Here is an 18826-nt window from a genome sequence, read left to right on the forward strand (position 1 = left end):
CGCACATAGACGCGTTAATTAATCGAATTATCGTCGCGCGTCCACCATATTGCACATTCTTCCATTTTTTTCGCCAAGTTATTCGTTCTCGAAAAAGGAACATTAGACCGTGTGCACGCAAGTGAAACGCGATCTTCGTTCTGGACGAAATGCGCTTAAAACTTGTATGATTCCATCAAACAACGACACGCGCTTATGGCGAAAGTTTATAAAAAAGTTCAGGTTCGAAAATATTTATACAAATATGGATTGACAAAATCGTTGCTGAATTTTTCACACGATCAACGTTATTACAATGGCGTCAGTGAAGTACAGAAAGTTAATATACTTAACGGTCAGGTCTAAATCAATTTCTTTTCTTCGAATGTACAAACAAGGTGTCGAGAATTTCCTTCCACTCATATTCAAACCTATTTGTAACATACTTGTTTCTATCTCTAGCGCTTCTTCAACCCCTTCGATGATTTAGAACGATTCCTCGCCCCTTCTTTCTCATCCGCTCCTTTTTACCTTCATTTCCACGCGGCAGATGCTGCAATCAAACAGAAATTAAGTTCTCCAAAGGAGAACCGGAATAAACAAGCAGATGGACGACATTGAAACAGAAAGGTGGAAAAAAGAAGTAAGGAAGCTTGGAGTGGGGTAGAATTAAGGAAATCACCGGTTACTTGCGTCGGTTAGGTATAACCCATCGGATCGATCGATCGATCTGCTGGATTAACGAACCGATAAAGTGTTAGGACTGCGTAAATGGCTGGTCTCGGTGAAGAACCGTAGAGAATGACCGCAAACTACCAATCATAGCGTGCAAGATCCCGTACACACGCTTACCTCTAATGGTACACACATGTGCCTATTACTAGACCACGTCGTGTAGTATACCTTAAGCGTCAGCAGTTCATTGAGTCCGGCCTAAGTACGCATACCAGTGCAACGGGCGCATGTGCCGATGCGTCACGGTCTTTCTCTTTCTTTCTCTATCTTTCGGCCTTTGCTCGTTCCCTTTCCTGTACGTGCATACATGAAACGGTCTTCTACATGGCAGCACGTATGAATGAAAGAGCGGCGAACGAAGAAAGGAACGAAGGGAGTCGCGTGACGGATTCACGTGTTCCTCGCCTATCGACCGAACCGTCACGTTAAGACCTGTGGGTCGCAGGAATTCGACGCGTGTTTTTCAGGTGACAATTGCGTGAGAGAATTGGAAAATTACTCAAAAGTTAAAGACTTAACGGTATGGTAATGTAATTCGTTTACATTTCGAAATATTATAAATTCTCACCTTGGAAATATATCACCGATCATTTTTCGCTTTAGTCGATTTAAAGACTTGGAATGCTAGAGAATTTTTCTACATACGTGATAATAGCGGGCAGAAAATATGAAATGCTTAGAAATTCAAAATGTAAACCGAAACGTAAAATGACGTAAAATGAACATGTACAAGACATCGTGAGCTATCTGAAAAAGAACCTAGACGTATGTCATAGAAATTTAGATAATCTCGATAACATAGATAATAAAGATATCGAGTAACCGATCAAGATTGATCTGTCAAGATTAATATGGATGATCCTTTCATGAGGGCTTGTTTATATCGACAGCGATCTCTTCTCTAATTTCTAGATTTATCTTCTTACCTCCTCAGTCTGTTTGTACACAAGCCGTACACAATCTGAGAGAAAGAGAATAGGATAAGAAAGTAGGAGACAGTGCTCATATGCTGAGTATGCTTAGAAAAGGATGGAAAGAGAGTACTACTTGCAACGTAGTGGCAGAAGCAAGGGCGGAAGTGGTTCCATCTGGCTCCCCCTTGGTCTGACCTGTTGAACCACCTCGTGACCGGAAGTATACCATACACCTACGGCCTACGGGTACCATGGTCGCCACACGTCCCCGTGGTGTACGCCACGAAAACAACAAAGGCTTCTTTCTCCTTCGTGACACGTTATCACTTTTGTTAGCACTGTTTGCTCCATCACGCGGCCATGATTTCGTCCTCCTGTTAACATACATCCTTGTTCCTCCGCTTACGATTATATAATTGTGAAATAAATTATGTGGTTAACCTACAATTAGTTGCCATTAGGTAGGTGCCCTACGCAACAGTACTAGAATTTTTATTTTAGCCCTTTCATAGCGTAGCAAACGAAGAAACTTTCAAATGCTTGCCAGCGTTTATCTTGTAAAATATAAAATATGTAGAAAGTAAAATTACGTACCTCGGAATTAAGTATCTAAAACTCAAATGTAATATAATTAAAACTATAATGATCATAAATCATTCGAGGATATTTGAGAATTACCAGGACAATTGAGAGTCAAACAGAATCGAAAGAGATGTACATGGTAAGATGATAGAGCAAAGTGGAAACGAGGATGGACCAGGAGAATTTTACGAGCGGTACAGTTAGTTTCCGAGCCATAACGTTAGATTTACGATTGCACTATTGTCCATGGCACTTTGCGGAACAGGCTGCGAAAACTAAACGAAGGATCGAAGAGGGGACGAAAAATGCGATTCGCGCCGGGGAACAATAGGGGGGACGTGGATTCGTGCTCGAGACAGGTCCAGGGTATTATAATCCAAGCACAAAAGCCCGCGACGAGCAGTATGTGCACCGTAATAATCTGTCACCCCGTACACTACATCACATATACTTAATACTTACGCGTCTTGCATAGAGGGCCGATAGAGGCGGGGTGGGGTTCACCGCACCCCATCAGGTTTTGCAACGAGTGACGTCAGACCGACCCAGGAGACTTTTGCGTATTACGCGTCCGCTGAAAGAACCGGAGAAGGGTGACGAAACCAGAAACGTTCGACGAATAGGCTGCCTAACTCTTAATAATTCGCGAGTAAATTGAGTACCAATATCCGCGTGATACGCTTTACTAACGAGAGCCACGAGTCCATTTTCGTACTCGTGTTTTTAAAATAAACATCTTTTTATTCGTGAAACTTAGGAGATAGGAACGTTGATCGATGAAAATACATAGAATGGAGTACAACGCGGGAGATGATGCACTCTTGTCTCTAAGTCGCAGGACACTCGTTAATTCAGAAAAAAATGTATCTATCCAACTCAATTATTTACATGTATACGAGAGTATTTATCAATTTGCATAAATACTGTCGCATTTTTTTCGTCGCCTCCACCAGATTCCACAATAACTTTACTAAAGACAATTTCACTAAAGAACACCCTCAGATCGCGTCCTATACATAATTTCTTTCGAGAGAACGGTGATCGAGCGAGGATACGAGGAGAGAAGAGGAGAGGACCAATACTTGAACGTAATGAAATCAGCGAGTAGCGGCCAGTGGATGGCGGTGGTGTGTATCGCGACTTAGGTATTGCTGCCCGGGCTCCGGTAACCCGTTCGGTCTGTGAGCGTATCGCGGCGCGTAAGAAGCGTAATATGCTTAAAAAGAAGGGTATGACGTCACGAGGAGGTGGCACGCGGCGCGTGCCGTCGGATGGGGTACGGCTGGTACGAGTTATCGTGGCTCGTGGAACAGAGACAAGAGACAAGCTGGGGAGTGTAACCGGTGCAATGTTGGAACGAAGGGAGGTAGAGCAGAAAAGCATGCGAAGGAGCCCGAAGAAGGAGTAGGACGAAGACATAACGACATTGGCGAGAGGTGAGGAAGCAGAGCGAGAGAAGGGGGGCGGGAGAGAAGACAGGCGCCCCGAGGAGTCTCCACGACAGACAAGCAGGCAAGCAAGCAGGCAGGCAAGCAAAGCGGGCAAGAAGTCCGCACGAGTGGCTGGGGTGTCGTACAGGGGCTACGGTAGTGGGGGTGGGCGCGTGCAGCCGGCCTGCAGCTGCCTCTTTTACCATCCCCTTCCCCTCACGGTCCCTCGCCCAAATTCCCCGTACCCCTCTAGAGTTCCACACGTAGTGCCACGGGCGCAGCCGCTACCCACCACCCCTCTAGTTGGCCAACCCCTCCCGCCGGGGGCCCGGCGGGACCACAATTATAAGTAGGGGTGCTCCCGGCTTACTACCTCCAGTCGAGGGTTGCACGCCGTGGTGTAGACGCGGATACATAGTCCGTCGTATCCAGAACTTAAAGCGCACGCGTGTTCGCGCAAAGTAGAAGAGCGTTTTTAGTTGAGAGAAAGACGGACTATAGTTTACTACTACGCTTTATCACCTAAGGATATCTTCTGTTCCGTCGTGTCCTAGGAGCGACAGAGATAGAAAATAAAACGGGGAAAAGAGGCGGGCGCGCACAGAGACTATATAATCAACACTATTCGGCAAAATTCCTATACAATCATCGTGTACAGGAAACAAACCGAGATCGGACTCGCCATCTGTCGATCACGCGCTGCTAGTGTTTCGTGAGCCAGACGATGCTTATAGTGCTTCCCGAAGTGACCACAGTGTGGCGCTAGTGTTGCCTGTTAGTGGCGCGGAAACACGTTCGACGATACACACAGAGCTTTTCTAGTGGAAGTTACAACCGTACATATATATCCACACGGTGTATACACCGAGAGAACGGAAAAAGGATAGGAATACGTTTAACTGAACAGAGAGTGAGATCAAGCTGTACTCGTATACCGACGTACGTACGCATACGATCGAACAGTACTTTCACAAAGGAAAATACGGGCTTACTGGCACCGGTACCGCGGGCTAAGGGGCGCATCTCTGGATCCAGTAGTAGCTCAGCTGCGGAGTAGCGCCTTTCGTGCCGGTTCTCTCTATAGTGTGTAACTTCTCCTGCTTTCCCCTTCCCCTTAACCCTACGAAACTCTTCCCCTCTGTCGGTGTGCGAAGGCAAAAGCACATTGACTCTCCCGTTCGTCTTTGACTCGTCACACACGACGAGGGTATCCTCGCTCCACCTCCACCTTCGCCTCTCTACCACTACCCTTCTCTTCTTCCTCCTACTCTTTCCTCCATCACCACCACCACCATCGCCGACATCGCTTCTCCTCTCGTGCTACTCTTGCCGGCGGTCTCCGAGGGAATATTCCTCACGGTTCGTCGACGGCCAGTCAGTGCGCGACTCGTCGTTGTTGCGACGGTTGGCGAGGAGGAGAGTGTGGTATTCGTGCCTTTTCGTGGAAAATTATGCTCGTGGCGGATCGTCGTGCTCCTCGTCGACGTAGTGGCTCGTGCGCCGCGAACGAACGCTCTACACGAGCGTAGTTGTGGAATTTTTAACATCGATCGAAGAGCTGACGGAAATAGAAAAAAAAAAAAAGAATTAATAGAAATCGTCGAGTACACGATCTGTCTATTATATAGATACATACGCATATAGAGGCAAAGAAAGAATCTGGGGAGATATCGAAATCATCAGAAAGAGAGAGGCGTCGCCCGAAGGATCGCAAACCACCAGTGTGTTTTTCATAGATCCTACGCGCAAGAGTATTTATCCTGTACCCTGTCGGACGAAGCTGTTCTACGACTCTCGGCGTCCCACGGATAATGGAATAAAGTGTGTCACACAGTGTTCAGTGATCGCGCGTGATTTTCTTATAATTCTCGCGGCAACCGTGAATACCTCTTTGCCATCGGATATACATAAATATAAATAAATATATACCAGTATCAATTTTTTTCTGAGTGTATTATACAGTGTGCTACAGACCAGCAGAAGTGACCGCGCGAGTCATTCGCGAGTTCCCTTCGTTCCGACGACTTTATTTTTTTTTCCTTTCGCTACATCTTTCCGTGAAATAGAAACCGGTCAAAGTTTTCACATCTATCGAAACGAGGATTACCTATATCGACATCTCGACGAAATCGATCAACGAAAAAACGGAAAAAATAGTGTGTGTTGGAAGGATACAGTAGCTTGTACCTCGTACGGTACAGTGGCTATGCAGCCTCGCGAAATTACGGCGAGCAGGTAACGCCGACGAGCACACCAGAGCACCACGGTCCACACACCTCCGCCGAGGACGCACCGGCGGCGTGTAAACATCGAACGAAACAACCACCAAACATGTGGACCACGATGCTCATGTGGTCGTTCGCCGTCGTGCTTCTGCCAACACCCCGAGCGGTAAGTTTCATCTTTTATTCTTTTCTCTCTTCTTTATCGATCTCGCATTTTACGATCCATTCTGTTACTTGAAATTTAGAAAGAAAGAAGTTTCGGAAATATTCCTTGAAAAGAGAAGGAGTTTATTTAGGCGCGAAGTGTGAAATTGGTCGAAATTTAAATACCGCCATTTCTTTCTCTTTTTCGCATTGTTCGAGAAAGATGGTCGACGGTTTCGTGGAAATATTTCTGTTTATTTTTAGAGGCGTCCGTAGGTTGCTGTATAACGCGTTGCAAAACTCTTTTTTAAACGCATGCCGAAGTGTTTTACAACCGCCTCCTTCCGAAATATCTCGTACCTCCACGTTCCGGCCTCGGAATTCTTCCTTCCGAACAATCCGATTCTCGAAACTGCAATTCTGTTGCGTGTCACATATCAATGTAACAAAGTCGAATGATAGTTCGTCGAAATTTGGATGGAGAAAGATGATCAGGATACGATAGCTTCTATTTTACCGGCTCTTTTATCGGAGATCGTTTTATGGTCCGTCAATCATTGCTTCGATCGATTTCATAGGAGTATTGCTTAACGCGTAATCGCCGCGCCACCTTTCTATAAAACTTGTAAAATGACTAAGATCGATCGATAACATATCTTAATATTAAAACTACCGAAATAGTCAAAATGACTTATTGGTCATTTTTAACATTGATGCTTAACTAAAAAAAAAAAAAAAAAAAAAAAAAAAGAACATTAGAATAACCGAAATATATAATTTACAATACTTTGTATGTATTTTATAGATTTATAACGATCAACATCTTTTATTATATATTTTTTCATACCCAATTTGACTATATTGGTACAGGTTCCATATTCCGGATCGTATGCGTGAATAGTTGCAATGTTAATGAAATCGAACGATATCGTAAAATATCGATATGCAGTGCTCTGGATGAAGGAATAAAGTGGTATACAGGAATGAACGAATTATTTTGTCAACGGATCTAATCCGTGTCGCGTGTTGTCAAACGGAACAGAGAGGGAGATATACGTTTGTCAACTCGGAGACACATCGTAAGCGACCTTCGTCGTCGTCGATGAATGGCGCGATGTTTTGGTTCGGAATCCAAGAGACGTTCCCGTCTGTCAAACCGGTCGTAAGCTCTCTGTTGGTATTTATGGTAAAAACGATGACACGCCATCGATGGGTGCGTTCAGAATAGAAGCTCGTCTCTATATATTTACCATCTCATTTTGGTGTTTGTGCGCGCGCACCACTGATACGTTCTCCCGCGTCTAATTAAGTACTTGCGTAAGTGCGATCGCGGCTTATATTTATCCAGTCGACCGCTATATCTGTAAATGTGTATAAGGTTCGATCGAGCTGCAGAATGCTTTCCAATTTTAACTCACCTTCGATCTGTCTTTTCCCTCAGTCGTCCTTTTTCTCTTGTGGAAATATTCAATTTTATAAACTCAACGTAACAACGTATTTATAATACAACTTCATGGTTGCGTGTATAATAGTTTCGTTTCTTTTTCACGCACTAGTCACCACGAGTTCCAAGTGTATTCTTCCTGGGAGAGATGTTTTTTTTTTTCACTCTTTGCCTTTCCATCTTTCTCGCGTAGTTCTTTGCTTGTCCCTCCCTCTAACGTCGTCCATCTTTTTCTTTCTCTGTCGGTCACATTTCCAAACCATCCGTCGAAAGAGGAGAAAACCAGTGGCAGCAGAATTCGCCGGCATACAACTCTAAATCTGGATCCACTCTTTTAGAAGTGTCTAGCTTCTGTTCGTCTGCTCTGTTCGCGTCTCGTTCCACGACACTACCCCGTCGCGTCTTACTCTCTTTTCAATAATTTCTTTCCGACCTTCGCTGCGGGCGTACCTTTGAAAATACGCGAAAGCAATCTATCATCTTGAAATCGGTAAAATCGAGAAATATCGAAATACGTAGTACAATGAGACGTGGGATCACGGGTGCTGAAAGGGTTCCTCTAGAAAATTGTTTAGTGACGAAATAACGCCGGTTGTATCCGTAAATAGTCGGTGGCGGCCATTCTCGTTCCGAGAATAGCGCTCCAGCGCGCCAAAAATGAGAATTCCTCATCGAGGATCGTGGCGAACCGCTTGTGTGTACGCGTTACCTCTAACCTGCTGTGTTTTACGATTCGTAATGAGAAACGTTCGCGAAGGAATATGTATTTCTTTCGTTCGATCGCGAAACCTCGTACCCGTGTATATTTTTTCTCGTTCAGATCTTACAACTCATAAAACGCCCCCTATATTCCCAGTCTGCCTCGCGAAAAGCGTGTGGAACGATCGTTTTAACGTAAACGCGATAAAAATGTCAGTCCTTTATGTTTATTTTCTCACTTGCTGACAAAAGAAAGGTGAAGGAATGTCGGTGTCACCGAGTACGAAATTCGAAGATCGCAACGGGCGTATAATGGACGCGCAGGACGGATCGTAAAACGATCCGCAGGCTCGATAGTAAGGTTAGTGCGCTCCTCTCGTTCACGCGAGACACGATATATGTATAGTTTTGCTAGGCTATACAATGTCTCGTGGGAAGGCTTTCTCGGTTGTCTGATGACTCTGTGTGTGCACTTGCGCACCTGCGCGCGTATGTATGTGCGTGTTCACATAGCCGTAGGCCATTGTCCACAGTGGTCAAGAACTTTTGCTATCCGAACGACGACAAAGGACAGGGTAGAACCGGAGAAATATTGACACATCGGCTCTGTTTACACTGGATACTCTGTCGCCGAAGAAAAACCATTCCGCCCAGATTGCTCTCTGATTCACCGATCTTAACCTCTACATGTGTTTACGCCTCTCGCTAAAAGTCTTCATAGAGTGACATTGTAGGTTAGCGGACATTTTGTTACAAAGTAGTCATTGGTTTTCCATCGATTTAAGCTTTTATATATGTATTTGACGAAATACAGAAATCCTCCAGATATCTCTGGTTACGTATGCGCTCGTTCCTACTCTACTCGACACATCGGCAATCGTAATGAATTTCTCGTGACTTTAGTTTAACGCGACGAGGAGCAGCGGTCGGTAGCATACGTTAATACGTTTACGACTGCTTTCAGAACACTTTCTTTTTTTCTCTTTGCATGAAAACGCCCCTCGTGTTCCACGATCGTCGAAGCTCGGCAGCACGCGTGGCGAAATGTCCATCTGCGCCTCTACCCGTCTTCTTTTCCCTCTTTTCTTACCAGCGGTTTCTCGCTCGCGTCTTGTCAAGCGAAAAAAAGCACTTTTTGCTGGGTCACTCGCGCGGATATCTCTGCTCCTCCTGGGAGACGTGCAGCACAGAAGATGAACGCGTGCGCAAAAACGAGCTTACACACGTGCTGCCCCGGCGGCGGGTTCGGTCGTTGGGCACGAGACGACCCCCGACGTGGAGTGTGTTGGCCAAGTTTGTTTGTCGCGTGTTGCGAGCAAGCTCTGAGGATTCCTTGGTTTTCTTGTATATTCTTCTGTCGTTGCCGTCAGTTCGTGGAAACGAATCGGCGTAGGGCATATAAATTCGAGTTAAAGTCCTGTTCAGACGAAGGACGCGACATCGTTTCAATTTCGTAGCGATAACGTTCAATTTAGTAGATCTATATTTCTAAAGATACGAACAGACAGCGCGAGGCAGACGCACGAGGCTACCTCAAGGCGAGCCAACGATTGTTAGTTTTTTGGCGAAATCAAAAGTACCTCATTCGCTCGTCTCGTATGACGTTAGAGTACGCGAGGCAAAGAACCATGATGGATAGTGAGGAGATGCGAGATATATTTGATCTCACCAAAAACCCGGTAATTATTGGTTCGTCGCACGGTAGTCTCGCTGTGAGACAGGTATACGTACACTTTGTGCGGCAGCCTCGCACTCTCTGTACAGTTACTTAGAGTTACTAAATCGTACAGCGTCCGCACGATGAAATTACGACGACATTGTGCCACTTTACCGTATTGAATTAAAGACGGAATCACGAAATGTTTCCCTTTTGAATCTTTGTAATCTAGTGGCGCTAGTGTACAGTTGGAATAAATCGGTGCAGCGAGAAGTATTTCGGGATCCATTAACTGGAATTAAATGACAATTGATACGCAAGAGGGACGCACTTAGGATAAGAATATCAATAATTTGTTTCTTTAATGGAATTTTTATCGAATGAAATTCAATTTGTTTCCAGGTAAACGCCTCCGGGGTGTTCGAGTTGAGACTGAAGTCATTCGTGAACGAGTACGGAAAAGACAGTCTGGGCAAGTGCTGTTCAGGCAGCACTTCCAAGACCGGCGAGTGCTCAGGCGTTTGTAAAACCAGGTTCAGGGTCTGCTTGAAACAATATCAAGTAAAGATCGACACGACGACGCCGTGCACATACGGCGACGTCGTCACACCAGTTTTAGGCGAGAACGTCGTTAATCTCAGCCCCAACGTCGCCATGCCAAGCTTCACCAATCCCATCAGATTTCCATTCGAGTTCACGTGGCCGGTAAGTGTCTCAATACGCCGCATATACATCATACGTCGATCTTCCGAAATATTAATCGTAATCTTAGCTCAATTGATAAGATAGATCGGTAAGGCTGGGTACTAGCCTCAATGGTAAAACATGTTTACTGGTTATATGCGTAAAATGCCGCTAAACAATTTACAATTGACCACATTGAAAACATCGTCATCGATAGAACTGTAGACTTTGCTTCCGCTCCTCTGCGTTTTTGCAACTGGATATGGCATTAACATATCGCGTGCGTCGCATAGAACGCGAAAAATCGTCGGTAATGTAAGCGGAACTGAAAAGTGCGACGCGTAACAAATCGAACAAAAAGTCAATTCATTATGAAAACCATCGGGCACGATCGTGTTTTTCTCACGTTCGTACGAGAATCGTCTATTAGATAAACGTTTCCCGCTCGCTACAAAGACTTCATTTCCAACAACAATCTTCCTCAACGATCGTGATTGTTCGTTTCTTCTTTTTTTCTGCAGACACGTCACGCTAGGTAGAAAAAGGGAAGAGACTATTATAGAGGGTTTTAACGTCAGCGATCAGTGCGTGTTGTGGCGTCTTTCAGGTACAGTTAGTCGATTCTATGTTGTAACTTTGCTTCCTCGATCTCTGGCGAGAAGAAACGACACCGGTACGACCGCGGCTTGTAACTTTGATCCTTGTCTTAAAAAATGAATGCGCGCGAGAAATTAAGATCTCGTCGTTGACTGAAACACGAAAGAGACACGCGCGGGTTAAAAAATCTCTCGTTGTATCAGGCTGATTTTTAACTCCTATCTTTCCACGTTCTGGCTAAATTAGCTGTGGCGCGAATTAACGTAGTAACCAGGTTAACTGATATTTTTGTATCCTAAAAGTGATTTAAAAGTAGCGTTAACTTCAACTTTCGACACTTAACCAAAAAATTATTAACAATCTTAAATTCTCAAGATTTTCAGTCATCTTGTTTTTTGTATCACCCTGTACAACGGAGGTAACGTACCGTTGATATACGTTACACAGTTAGCGACATTATTAGTTGTCTTATCTCTACTTGTTTTCCGACGGTACAATACCGACAGTAGAACCATTCGAAGGGGTCGTAAAGGTTGTCTTTAACCGCACGTTTTTTGTTCTTCTTGTGCCGCTTCCGTCAGGGTATCGATAAGGGAAAATTGAAAAGTAAATTGGCTGATTAGCTGTCGCCTCAATTACCTCGTTCTTTAAAAGTAGACTGCTTTCCATTCTTGAAACACGAAATAAAATTGCGTAAAAATCTCACGAACATACCGCACCTGCCCATCGCACGCGTAACCGGTCGCCTCGAGTAATTAACCTCGTGGCGAAAAAATGAAACGAACCAAGAGAAAAAGAAGAATTTGTGTAAGCAGAGGAAAAATTACAGCCCCCCTTGTCCTCTTCCTACTTTCTCGCGGTCGCGACGAAAGAAAGGCAGGTCGATCGGCATTAAAAACGAACATTTCGTGGCACGGCGCGCGCGTGCACGCACAGCCGCGCGCCACGGTGCGACGAGGATGACCAAACGAATGGCAGATGGTGCGAGAACCGACAGTGCGAGCAAGACGGACGATGGCACTTGTCTCTCCCTCCTGCTGTTGCTGCTATTACTTGCTTGTTGTTGCTTCAGTAATTCCTGGCATTGGCAGAAACCGTCGATTTTTTGAAATGATAAAATAATTACAAATCGATGATATAGAATTTAGATGAAAAAGCTTAATGGAAGAATATAAGCAATATTTGTTGTTCCACTTCTATTTAAATTTTTAGACGTATTAATTTTAGAGAGAAATAAATTCTGCGGTAGTAAAACTGTCATACTTGTTTTTACAGTTAGGAAAAACATACAAGAACTTTTGACAAAATTAACGTGCAGAAGTAGACATACGATTACATCTTATTTATCTTCATCGTGCCTCTTTAATTATTATTTCTGTATAATATATTTAGGATCGTCTAGAGATCAGTAATTCTAGTAATAATCTTCAATTTCTTTTTGCATTTCCCGTATTATTAGCTACGTATATTTGTCTCGTGTATACGAGGTTTCGATGACACGTAGATACAAGATGAATGCCAGACTATGGTGGCAACATAAAATTATCATAACGCAAATTCGTCGAAAGAAAGTAGAGATTGGTATGTTTTTATTCGATCGTGCAGCAGTATCGTGAAGAAACTAGAATGCCATCAAGTTCAAACACCTTCGTTACATAAAGCGACACGTTGACGAGGCGGTGCATCGGAAGCGTATTCGCTCGTTAACGCGTGCCATCGAGTAGCGTGTCTACGCCAATGTTTGCCCACCATCCCTGGTATACATCAGTTCTCTCGTTGCTGTTCGCGTACTTCTGCCTATGAGACGCACTGCAGGGCCACTGGCAGATGGCTAGGCCTTTTGTGCTTCTACACTTCCCTCGTAATCTCTCTTTCGTTCTCTCTCGCACCGTTTATACCCTGTCCTTGTTCTCTTGGAAGCTCTCTCGCGGGCAGAGTTAAATTTACTAACCCATATGGCGCCCCTCGCGCCACCTCTGCGCCAGTTCTCGTTCTCACTTCAAAAATTCGCCTTGCTCCTTCCTTTTCCTCGCTTTTCGTCGTATTTCAAACCGCTTTCTGCATCGTCTTTCACTTTTTTCTTTCACAACAGCCGTGTACGTATTTATTTATCTTCCAGAATCTTTCTACCTCTTCTGCCACTGATTTCCATCCGAAATTTGTCTACCGCGTCGTTTAACCTGCTGCTCTCTGTCTCCATCCTTTACCCCCACTATTTTCCAACAGTGGTATCGACCGATATTGCAAGCTATAAAGCGGCAAAAGGCTCTGTCGGTTGTAAGACAGGAACTCTTCTCGACGACGAGGAAGAAAAAAAAAAAAAGCGACGTTCTCGGAAGAGAGGCTGGCCGAAATCCTGTGTGTAGAGAAGCAACCTTTGAATCGGCACGGTAGTCTGTCTCTTCTTATATGTGGCGGCGGACGACGTCAGGGAAAAGGAATAGACGCCGTACGTGTAATCGCTATTTGGAGTGTCGGATTTATTTTCGTTGCGCCGGTGCGTGAGAATGGGTTTCCGTCTGGTAAAAAAAGAAGAGAAGGATCCTCTGTAATAATAATTTACGATTGTACCGATTATCGATGAAAGATCATATATCGTATAAAGACTAAACGTTTAATTGGAAAATAGTTAACACCGTAGATGTAGCGAATGGGAAATCTTTGCAGGTTTAAACGAATGGTCAAGGAAGAATCGTACACTTCCACGTTAAGACGAAGCATTTAGTGCTATGAGAGTAGTTAACAGCGTATCTTCGTCGAGCGGGAAATCTTCCGAAGTTTGAACGCACGGGTGGATCGACGTGCCGGAAACGCGCTAATTACAGGCACTGCCGGGAGTCGCGGTGCGTAGACGCAAAAGCAACAATGCATCATTAATAACAGTTAGCTGAGTGGCGTGGATAGACGAGCTTCTTTCGTTCGAAGACAGAACGAAAAGAGGAGGTGAAATAAATAAGTGTGCCTTTCCTTCGTGATTTTCCACGCCGGATTCATTCGCGAATTCCTTTCTTAATTATCCCGTGTCGGTCGATCACGAGATAAAAGGAAAAGACGGGTAAGCCTGGTGTTACCGAAAGTTGGCCAGGAAATAGCGAGGAAGAGGTTGGTTGCGCAAGCGTGTTTGTCTGAGGTACGCGTGTCTACCGTTAATTAAGAGGCTGGAAAAGACAGAAGAGGCCCCGAGCTTGATACACGTAATCGTAACCTTCGTCTGGTTGCATCAAGATCGAGAGTCGCTCTCTCCCCGCTTCCTTCTGTCTCCGTCCTTCTCGCTTCTCGTTAATTGCTTTACGTTACACACTGCGTTGCAAGTCTTATTAAAACAGCGCCGGCTCGTGACAGTACAACCACTGTGCGGAATCCTCGAGGAATTCGCTTCGTTCCGTGCATTTCTCTATGTACTCGGTCTTCTTTAATATTCGCGTACATATATTTCATCTTAATTGTCACGAGTCTCTCGATTCTACACGGACACTTTCTTTTCGTTAACGTTTTTTCCTCGTAAATATTAATATCGTTATTCCAATGTCTTTCGTTTCCTATTCTTTCGTAGCTTAACTATATAATTTAGTGTTTTAGCGAATTTCTATCGATAATTTTTCATCACCGCGGGTAACGTAATACTCATTGTCGCTCGTAACCGGACAGAGGACTCGGACAAAGATGATCGGGTCGGTTCAAAGAATCATTAAAAAAAATTCCTTTCTTTCCCTTATCCTTCCTGTGTATCCGCGGTCCACAAAGCAAGCGAGGGCTCTCGCGTATCGTACATACTCGAGGATCGTGGGTACCAACCGGAGAAGGACGTGGAGCGCAGAAAGAAAGGGAGAGAAGGACGAATGAAAGGCTCCCGCCGCGCGACCGACAGAGACGGCCAAGGATAGAGAGGAGCATAAAGGTGGTGCACACAAACAGACACAGGTATATACACGTAAAGCAGCCGCGCGGAAGGTGGGGAAATGACGAAGAGAAGGTGGGGCCGAAAGAGACAGAGAATCGTGGTCCCACGGCCGAAAAGGCTGCGTGATTCGCGTCCCAGACGAAGGAACAAGCGGAGAAGGGCGTCGGATGAATGGCTGACTCGGGTGTACGCCGATACGCGGCATCCACGACGTGAAACGTTTAGCATAAATTACGTCTTAGAGACGGGGAGAGGACGCGACGCGGACTCGGACGCCAGCTGACCGGTACTCTACCCGAGTCAGCTCCACGATGCTCGGATACCGCGGCTTTTTTCTCTTATATCGCTCGCGAGATAGGTACACCAGAGGGATTCGGTGAAAGTTTCGCAATTGTAAATGCCGGTGATTTCTCGAGTCAACTGAGAAACTGTCGATTCATCTTTTATGGTACCGTCAAAGAATATCGATAAAGAATAGATAAAGAATATTAATTCCGAGATATTATAGTAGCAAGCCTTTCACGTTTATTTTAAAAGCACTTGTTTGGATCGTGCACATATATCATTGAATAACTTCTGCAATGGCATTTAGGCTTTACCTTTGTTTATTTTCATTGCTACAGTACGCACTTTTCTAGAATAACGTTCATGGATTTGTACTGTATTCGCAGGATTAATAAAGGATAGTGTATCTATATTAACAAAAGTATATTTTTGATAGGAAGGCCGTATTTATTAAATTCATTCATTTGTAAGCTCAGTCGTATGGTAGATGTTTGGCACATTTCTGTTTTCCTTCTGATATGACGCAAGACACGATGATAGAGATGATGAAGTTCGACGCCAGCAGATCAAACGAAGAAACGACTGCGGTGCAAACTTATTCGCTAGGGCTAGCAAGAGATTTCAAGCTGTAGAGTATCTTTAGAACCACCCGCGATTGACCTCTTTTCTACGTCGTCGCTTCCTTTCTTTCTCTATTTGCACGCCACATACGTAATAAGATCGTTTCGTGTATCTTTCGAATCGATATATATATATATATATACATATCGATATATATATATCGACGAACGACAATACCTCAAATCTGAGCGAGAGCCGAATGGCGGAAAAACGCGTGGCAGGTGGCGCCTCGAGGCGGCCATTGTGTTCCGATCGTGGGAAAGTCGGCTGCTAATTAACCGTCAAAATCTAATTAGCAGAATAACTAATTAGAGCGTTACGTCGGCTAACGATTACAAACGCGCTTGAACTTATCTACAAATAGCTTACTAAGAGGCGGAGGCACGGTTACTCGAAGCGTGTCGCGGATGATGATGAAGAAGCGGTCTTTCGCTACTTAGCTGGTCGTCTTTTGCTTCTTTTACCTCTCTTGCGTCTTCGTCTTCCTTACGGCATCAGTGACTTCTTTTAGAAGGATGCTGAAAGAGCTGAACGAGAGAAGCAAGGAAGAGTGCCCTCCGTAATAATGGTAAAATGGCTTTCTGCCCGGGGGCCATCTTTTTTTGCCGGTTCGTGCACGCTGCTGGTACCGGAAAGAAAGAGAGAGTGTGTGTATATGGGCCACAAGCGTTTCTAACTTCACTCTGGTTACGACTCGGAATAGAGAGACACGTAAACAGGTACCCACATATGTTTCTGCCTCATCCTGGAGGTGCGACACGTGGTCATCGAGCAGGTACACCATCAGCTGATAGACCTGCTGTTTAAGCGTATTAACATGTCGCATGGAACGCGCGAGCCGTTCACGTGGATTCGTTTCATTCCAGCCTGCTTTTCTGGCCCATTTCACTTCTTCCCGGTACATTAGCAGGATTTTTTTCCCCTTATACCAATATCGCTCGACCAGTTGTATACGCTTCGAACGCGCTACTGTTCTTTTTTCTGCTTGTTTTTCTTTTGTTCCTACTCGTTTTTTTCTTTTTCTTTTTTTTTTTTTTTTTTTGTCACTAGAAAATCCTCCAATTTGGTTCAAGGTTATCGTAAAACGAAAAAAAAAAACAAAAAAAAAATCACGCTTATAGATCGAGCGTTTTTGCAGCTGCGCTTGTATTTTTTGTCAGATATCTTTATTTTATCTGTTTTTTACTTGACAGACTCTATCCCGCCTGAGACATTTGTTTCTATACCAGTGTATTTACGAGAATAGATTGTATCTTCATCTCTGAGTTCTAGCTTCTAGCACGTTTCACTTTTTGCTCTTCTCGATGTTGTTCCTCCTCCTCCTCCTCTCGTTCTATATCTTCGTTCATCTCGCGATGGTTTCCATCCGCGAGACGCGCTGAATGCATAATTCTGAACGCGACACCAACAGAGGAATCGAGTTTATGTTTGTGTTTCGATGCAATAAATCCGCGACCGATGCGATTCTATCGACCAGACGCATCGATCGCAGGAAATTCCGCTGAATAATTGAATAGATTGCGCGGGAAATAGAAACTCGGCGAACGGGTAATATCGCCGCGGTCGCTCAGTGAAATATCCATTAACAGAAGAACGCTCGCGCGAGTTAAAGAGGGACTGTGAAAGCGTGACTTTTGTTCGCATTACTCAAAACGAGGAAAGGAACGAATAAAATTATTCGGTTGGTGTAATAATTCAGTGTAACGAGTAGCGATTAAATGCACGCTCCTGTGTTCGCCTCTAAATTACTTCGACATAGTCAACGGCGTGGGGAGGGGGGAGCGGAGACGTATCGTTTCCATTCGTCGATAAAAAAGGACTCGCGGAAATTGTTTCGTACTTTTGTCGACCGGTCAACGTTACGAGCTACGTAACGCGTTTAAAAAACTTCATATGCACGTTGAAGTGGGTGTGTCAATGTACTTTTCATAGGTCGTGAGCGCCTATAGGAGGCATAGCTTAAAGGCGAAGAGTCGACTCGTCGCTCGTTATCCTCGGTTTCCTCTTCCTCCTTTCGACGAAGAATGGAGGCCACGAAAATTTCTCCATGCGGAAATGCCACGCTTGTCGAGCGCGAGACCACACGCTCGTCTACGCGCGCGAGACATTAAAGCGTGAATGGTTAAAAATAGAACCGCTAGGACGACCGGCTTTCTGCGATAGCTCGTTCGATGTTTTTCTCTTACACTATGCCCTCTTTATAACAACCCTTGTCTAATCGATGCTTCGTCAATTAACCTTTTAACAGGCGAACTCGAGCGAACTTATCATTTGGATATGACATTTTTCTTCTTGAAACAGATTTCTCATCGAAAAGTATGTTAACAGGTAAATATTGGCATGAGAATGTTTATCATAAAAACTTCACTTCGCCTCCCTAGCATTTGCATATTATTATCAGGCATTAAAAGCTTTTACGATTATTTAAGAAAAGGAACACAAAGTTAGTGCAACCGGTTGTAAAGATCTAGCTTGTAGCATGGATAATCGCGCGTTTTCCCAGGAGACGGCGAAAAGTCGTAGCCGACTTCCGGCTCCCTTTTCCACTATGAATCATGCTGCAACAGCAACAGTCTCAGCCTCGATACCGAATCACCGGTCGCATCTATATGCGATCGTGTACACGTTCAGGCTACCTGTTTCTTCTTTCTCGTTCGCCGCGACCGTTTTCCGCGATGATTAATATACGTGCATATATGTACATATATGCAGCGCGACGAGATTGCAACGCTTGCGCACACTGCGTGGCGAAACTGTGCGCGCGTACGTACGAAAGAAGGACGGATGACCGAACGAGAGGAGCGCTAGACGAGGTTATTCCATCGGGACGAAGAAATAGAGAAAGAAGCCAGGGGCTAGGTATTAGGAGTAAAAGAAGTGGCTAGATGTAGTCTCGATAGTGCGAAACGAGGAAAGAACATTCTTTTTT

At 44.6% G+C, this 18826-nt stretch overlaps 1 protein-coding gene across 1 annotated transcript in view; it reads left to right on the forward strand.

Moving 5' to 3' along the window:
* The first annotated feature begins 4034 nt into the window (after nt 1–4034).
* LOC132906986 (neurogenic locus protein delta) overlaps nt 4035–18826 on the forward strand; it is a 48389-nt gene continuing 33597 nt past the window's right edge. Inside the window, exons 1-2 of the mRNA XM_060959679.1 lie at nt 4035–6031; nt 10212–10514. Coding sequence (XP_060815662.1) covers nt 5972–6031; nt 10212–10514 — 363 coding nt within the window. The 5' untranslated portion in view covers nt 4035–5971. The remainder of the gene's footprint in view (nt 6032–10211; nt 10515–18826) is intronic.

Source organism: Bombus pascuorum, chromosome 5, assembly GCF_905332965.1.
Source record: "Bombus pascuorum chromosome 5, iyBomPasc1.1, whole genome shotgun sequence".
Classification (NCBI taxonomy): Eukaryota; Metazoa; Arthropoda; class Insecta; order Hymenoptera; family Apidae; genus Bombus; species Bombus pascuorum.